The following is a 7,025-nucleotide window of genomic DNA, read 5'->3' as shown; positions in this document are numbered from 1 at the left end:
GTGATCACCACTGTACTTAATAACAGTAACTAATAACACTAATAACTAATAAAGACACAGTGATCACCACTGTAGAGGTGTTTCTCTCTGTAGTCTGTTAAACTGTGTCCTGTGTTCTGTTTATAAGCACAGGATCCATTTCTACCGGCGGAATGCGATCGTCTTATTTATGAATTATTTGCGTCTGTACGTTTAGAAATTGTGACTGTGACGTCATTATTAAATAACCCAGAATATGATTATTGTTTCTCTTAAATGATAAAACTCATCAAACACTCAGGAATGATGTATAAAGTGTTTCGTCTCTCCAGCTCTCTCTGACTTTAATTGTATTCATAACTAGAAAATTTCGCAAGAAATTTTGACAGTGTGGCTTCTACTGCCCGAAGACGTCGCAATATATAGCTACACACGCTGATGTTACCGGTAGTATCGTTGATGTTCGATTGAGATATCGCTTCTCTCTTTTCTGCATTTTAGATTCATACTCTTGGATTGAATCTTGTATTCGTGATGGACAGTCCACAAATGGCCCCCGTCATTTCTGTACTGGACATGTACATCTTTGTTTGAGAAGCCTTTGGAAATGATGGGAGCTAACGCGCCCATCATTTCTGTACAAACCTCATTCTGAGCTTCATGTTAAGATACAGTTACTCTATGGGGCTTTTATTTTGAAAGGGTGGGACTGGGTGGGTGAGAGAGGGGGAGAGGAGACATATTCATAATGTTTGACACACAAACACAGAGGTTATTAAATGACAGGCTTCATCACAAGCATTCCAGTTAGAATTCACTCTCTGGAGCTTTTATTTTGAAATGGGAGGGGGGGGGGGTTCTCTGTATGATAGAGAGAGAGAGACAGACGTAAAGAGAGACAGAGTGATGAGAGAGACAGACAGACAGACAGAGAGAGAGAGGAGGTTTAACAATGCCTTTGACTGAATATCTCCAAGTCATGTGTGTGTGTGGAGAGAGAGAAAGAGAGCGAGAGAGAGAAAGAGAGAGAGCTAGAGAGAGAAAGAGAGCGAGAGAGAGAAAGAGAGAGAGCTAAAGAGAGAGAGAGAGAGAGAGCTAGAGAGAGAGGGCGAGAGCGAGAGGGAGAGAGAGAGCTAGAGAGAGAGGGAGAGAGAGAGAGAGAGAGAGTGTAACTGGTTGCCATGGTGAGGACGCACCTGGTGTTAGAGGCAGACTGATTAAGAAACATTACAGTAAACAGTGATTTTGAACAAAACCTCCTTTTAACAAATTAGCAGGAGTCTGAGTGCCAAAATATGGATACCGTGAGAAAGATAAGACTCTGGCAAACGCGCTGATGTGTTTTTTATGTTTGTGGTGTTAATAATGTGAGCTCCAGAGCAATATGCAAAGCTGGTACCGTCTGCTTTCTTTGAGAAATGACTGGTCAGATTTAACATGGAGTCTAATGGAGCAGTTGGTTGGAGTTCATGTCGCTCTGCGGCTCTTTGAGCCAAATGTGTAAGTCCGTTGGATTCCACAGATACTTTACTGCGACCAGCACAACATTTCCAAGCTTTTTGGCCAAAATGGTGAATAAAGAGTAAACATTGTGGGAGCTGGAGCAATTTGTTTGGAAAAATCACAGAATATTTTCCTGCTCCGCTCCACTCTGACAGTTATGCTCTCACTCTAGCTCTTAACGAGCCGTGCAATACACACCCATTATAAAATCTGAAACTGACCCAAAATGTTCCTGAAACTTAATCTGTGACTTCATGAAAACTGTGCTACCTATCAAAATGTCCCTTTGGCTCAATACAGTGCAGAGTTTTGTCTACGTTTTAAACTTTGAATCATGTTTCTACGTTAAAGTACGGCTCGTCAATATGGGCCCAAAGTTAAGTGTTTTTTTAGCTCTCTTCACGCCGGAACCCCATTCAAGTGAATGGAGAAACTTTGCTCAGTTTTTGGGGAAAACCGCTGGGCTATTCTCTCCGAAAAATAGATAGCACACTATTCCCGATCAGGCCTGTGGAGGTCTGATTCTTCCTCACACGAGGGAAGGCCGCTGAACACGCTCCACTGCTGTTTACAGTAGAGTCGCTTCGATAATAAAATCTACCATAAACTGGTTTACAATCAAAAGTATTTAATCCTACTGAAGCTAATACAATTACAAAGTGAAGTACATTATTTACAGTATCTATAGATATATATTCTGCTCAGAAAAGCATTTTACCCTCATCCCAGCCTGGAAGCACAGCTGCCCTCACGTTGAGACCAGAGGAAAAGAGGCTGAATCTTTTCTCCGCACTCCCATTCACAGTTTGAAATCCCTTCCCATATTGTCCATCTTAGTTCCTATTGGCTAACTCCAGCTGGCTCCTCCTTCTCGCGTCAGCCAGCTAGGACCCTGGCACGGGGCTGCTCCTTCTGCGTCCGCTGAAATTGCCTGTCTAGAAATCTCTGTCTGTCCCTACGCCAGTGGTGGGCCGTCAGGGCCTGCAAGGCCTTCTCTGCTGGCCTAAACAGAATCACAAAGCTATATATATTAAAAAAAAAAAAAAAAAATCTATTTTATAATTTAATCATTGTTCTTAAATACACTACATGTATTATAATTGATAAAAATATATTTTTCCCATTATCTTATGTTCTCATTGCACAGCTCCTGTCTTCCTCAGTTGCTCTGCTTCCAGTGCAGCTTGTTTTAAGTAGAGCTTTTATCCAATCAGATCTCACCTCTGTGTCTCTAGGTAAGAACAGAGGCAGAGGCCTGCAGACTCTCACCTGCAGCCAGTGCAGATTAAAGTAAATGGGGACGATATTGTTGATTGTCATAGTGTTCAACCAATCAGATCTTTAGTTTGACATGTTGGGCGTATTCTTTGACGTGCCAGAGCCTGCGCGCTGGCCTATAATGACTGTCAGCATTACATGCCGCCAGTGTCCTTGTGTAGCTTTCCCGCGAGGTACAGAGTGTGCTGTGATTGGTCATTGGGCGAGCACGTGACTATCGTGAAACAAAACGTAACAGCCAGCAGAGGCTGATGGGTAGTGAATCACATCACGTGATGCAGCTCAGCCAATCAAAATGCATTCTGACTGAGTGAGATGCACCATGAGAGAGGGTGCTGAGCCGAGGAAAGACATTGCAGAGCAGTCCGTTCAATGCTGGAATCGTGATAGTAAGATCCTATGTTAATCTCTTTGGGTCGTGACTTGTCATTAAGGAGTGACAGTGGATCCCACAGCCAGACCAGCTGACAACATTATATTTTACTGAATTTAGGCTTTTGCACTTTCTAAATGCTCTAGCATTGTTCAGACGACTAGTACTGAACGGTTTAATACGAAGACGTACATAGTTACAGCCTTAAAATGAATAATAGCTGTGGCGCCATCATGTGGTTGTAAGGTGGTATTTCAGCTGCAGGACAGCAGTGAAGGCCCAGGTATAAAATGCACTGCCCGCCACTGCGCTACACCTTACTCTTAAACATACTATATTAAAGATAAGGATGTGCAACTTTTGGCAAAAACTTCACACGTTTTACAAGCGTAGATGGTAATCTCCAAGTACTTGCTATCATATTATTCTCCACCTGTAAGAGGTGCTACTAATTCTACTAACTATAAATTCTAAAATACTCCTATAATTATGACTAATTATGAATTCTTAAACACTTCTAATTATGATTTCTTAATTATGAATCATTAAACACTTCTATTATAATTTCTTAAAGCACACTTCTAAACCTATATTTCCTACAGGCCACACGTTTTGATGTATTTGTCACGCCGCTGTTGGCAACACTCTGTGAGGAGAAGCACGTCTAACTTTTGGATAAGTGTTATTTTCTGCTTTTTTCATGTTGGAATAAAGGTTAAATATTTAACTGTAAAGTAGTAATACGTGTTTGATACTTTAATGTTTTTGCATTAAATCATTCTGGGATGTTTGCTAAAATTGATTGGATGTGGCACAGCCCTACAGAGAACATGTTCCACCAGCCGCCACTGTTTGTATCTCTACTGACGTTCTCCAGCAATTTAGTACACACACATTCATAGTCCATAGCCTGTTGTTTAATATTTATACCTGCAGTTCACCTTTGAGCCACACGAGGGAGCCTGAATGTTGGTCTGATAATTGTGTTCTACTTATAACACTGAATCTAATATGAAAGACTAGTTCACGGACTGATGAGAGGAAATAAACACAATCGGATAGTCTGTTAACTCCACCGAAATGCATTTATTTGGTCTCATTTATTAAGTATTAAACAAGTGTGTATGTTTTCAATAACACATTTCCTTTTTCAAAGTAGGTCCCAATAAAACAAGTTCATCATGGTGCAGCAGAGGCTGAGATATCTTAACTTTTAGTCCCTATTGTTTTGGTTTTGCTCAAAACATACTGGTTCCTACATTTCCCACAATGCAACTTTTATTCACATCCTCCCTTCCTAATAAATGTCCACCTCTGTCCCCAATTTGTGAAGCAGTTAGAAGTCTCTGAGCTAAAGCTGAGGTGTGTGTTGAGTCAGTGGTGTACAAGGCAAAGCGCCGTGGTTTGAACCGTATTGTGTAATAAACAGTGTATTACATTACATATCTAACTACTTATGGATTGAGTCATTTAACTCTCCACTGAATCAAATGATCTCTGTTGGCAGAATCAAGCCTTGAAAAATACAAGTATCTGATATTCAGTAGAGCTACAGTCCTCAGCTCTTTGTGGTCCTCCTAAGTTGGTTTGTGTATCTTTGAGTGACTTTTGTAGATGAATGCCAGGGGGGCCCCTGACCATTTGGGCCCCTGGGCCTGGTCCCGGTACTTCCTGTATAAGCCACCAGCATTGACATCTGACCTCTCTATGACGGGAGACAAGTGACAAGTTGATTCCCTTCATGAATAAATGAGTTCCACACTCGTCTGAGTAACAACTTACGTAGACATCGAAAACAGATCAAAGACCAGACGTAACCAGCTCTGCATTCATTTAGAAACCGTCCATCGATCGCAGTGAAGCAGTGAACTGAGTTCAGTCAGCATTAGCACACTGCATCACTGGTTCTGATTCTTTACATGCTGCCAAAAAACAGCAGGAAGTGAAATAAACTTGTGTATAATCCATTTAAAACTGTACATCTCTGAGTGTTTAAGCATCGTAGACTTGTGCATCAGCAGACATAAATAGTGTGAAGTCGCTGTGGAGGCAGATTAGAGGTCAGGACACCCAATTACTGAACACCATAACAGACACATAGTCTGCATAGTGATCATAGTCTCCATGTCTGCAGAGTGTACTCATGCATTAATCTACTATAAGGTACATTCAGTAGTTTGTTGTACATGTATCTTTAAAGGGAGTTGTATTAAAACATTTTGTGTGCCGTGGTCAGACAGCTAAATTGCAGAACAAAACATTTTTGTTAGAAGTCTTTTGCTTCTCTGATCAGAGCCTCGTGCTCCTGGTTCTCTTACCACAGTCGGGAGCGACGCTCTTCGATCCCCTCGAGTCCCCGCAGCTCTTCTGAAGCTGTGTTTTCTGTCCCTGGCGTGTCCTCCTTCTGCTCCATGTCCCCAGTAACTGCTCATCCATTTTGTGAAGTTCCCGTCATCGTTGTCGTCGTCGTCCGTGAAGGCAGGCAGGAGCCTGAGGGCCATCGTGACCGGGGGAGCCTCCTGGAGCAGTAAGATGGAGGTGTGATGATGGTGCAGATGAAGGTGTGATGATGGTGCTGATGAAGGTGTGATGATGGTGCAGATGAAGGTGTGATGATGGTGCAGATGGAGGTGTGATGATGGTGCAGATGGAGGTGTGATGATGGTGCAGATGAAGGTGTGATGATGGTGCAGATGGAGGTGAGCTCACCTGGAAGCCTCTGAATCACAACTCTTCTCAGGCAACGATCAGATCCTTCTGGAGCCTCGAGCTGCTCTCACTGATCCCAAAATAAAGTGCAGAGCTCTTTTGCCGGAGTCTTTAAATAAGTGAATCCTCTATAATCTATTTACCGTGGCTGGTAGAAAGTAAACATGGAGGGTTGATGGGAACCAACAGGGAGAGAGGAGTGGCGTGTGTGTTCTGGAGCTGGGTGGGCGATGTGACCACTGCTTTTATTCTTTCCATTACAGTCGTGGGCCTCGGGGGAGACGACTGAAACTCCAATTTCCCCATAGTTTCCACTCGCTGGGTCCATCAAACCTGTCAATAGTTAAGGAGCGTGCTGCGCTGTGAGAGCCTGAGGCGGCTCTCATACCGGACACAGAGAGGAAGCACAATTTTATTATTACAAGTGCACTGGATGAGGTCCAGTACACTCTCTTATTTGTTCACCAAAACTCTCCAATAATGATGTGAAAGAAACATATCTGATCAGAATCTACTTCATTGCCAAGTGGGTTTTCACATAGAGGGAATTTGTTTTGGTGTAGTTTAGTTTTTTTAATTTATTTTGCACAATTAATAGAAATAAACAAACATAACAAAGATAAACAATATCCCAGTGCAGGAAGAGGCAAAAAGCCAACTGGGCTTATTTGAAGCCTCCACCTTTACAATATTAAAACTTCACAATATTACTGAGAACATGAAATAAATGTGCATAAGACATGACTATACGTACAATATTACTGACAAGATGTTTTTACAAGATATGAAATAAAATATTGGTATTGGTATTGATTGTATTGGTGCATATTGTAGAGGAACTCTTCCTTCACAACCTGAAAGGATCAAACTGTCTCAGAGAGGAGGACTAATCTGATGAGAGAGACGCCCACGCTGCTTTAACCAGCTCAAGATTACAGTAATCTGCTGTTTTTCCAAAAGTGGCTAAAGGCTCTTTAAATATTCCTTCATGACACTAGAAAACACTAATCCTCCCAGCAAATAACCCAATATTTTAAGATTACGGGAAATGTTTTAAGTTTAAATTTAAGTTTAAGTTTAAGTTTTTAAGTTTTATGTTTTTAAGAGATAAAATAAAATAATCCTTTATTAGTCTGTATACTGTACATATATATACTGTATATATACAGTATATATATATATA

At 41.5% G+C, this 7,025-nt stretch overlaps 1 protein-coding gene across 1 annotated transcript in view; it reads right to left on the bottom strand.

Annotated features, from left to right (window-relative positions):
- The window catches only part of lnp1 (leukemia NUP98 fusion partner 1), a 9,622-nt gene extending 3,742 nt beyond the window's left edge, over window positions 1-5,880 (bottom strand). The window contains exons 1-2 of the mRNA XM_031838987.1: window positions 5,843-5,880; window positions 5,452-5,652 (exon numbers count right to left, since the gene is read on the bottom strand). Coding sequence (XP_031694847.1) covers window positions 5,452-5,634 — 183 coding nt within the window. The 5' untranslated portion in view covers window positions 5,635-5,652; window positions 5,843-5,880. The remainder of the gene's footprint in view (window positions 1-5,451; window positions 5,653-5,842) is intronic.
- Window positions 5,881-7,025: the final 1,145 nt, after the last annotated feature.

The sequence above is a fragment of the Anarrhichthys ocellatus genome, unplaced genomic scaffold (assembly GCF_004355925.1).
Source record: "Anarrhichthys ocellatus isolate YVR2014 unplaced genomic scaffold, GSC_Weel_1.0 scaffold1158, whole genome shotgun sequence".
Lineage (NCBI taxonomy): Eukaryota > Metazoa > Chordata > Actinopteri > Perciformes > Anarhichadidae > Anarrhichthys > Anarrhichthys ocellatus.
This window is presented reverse-complemented; position numbering and strand designations above follow the sequence as displayed.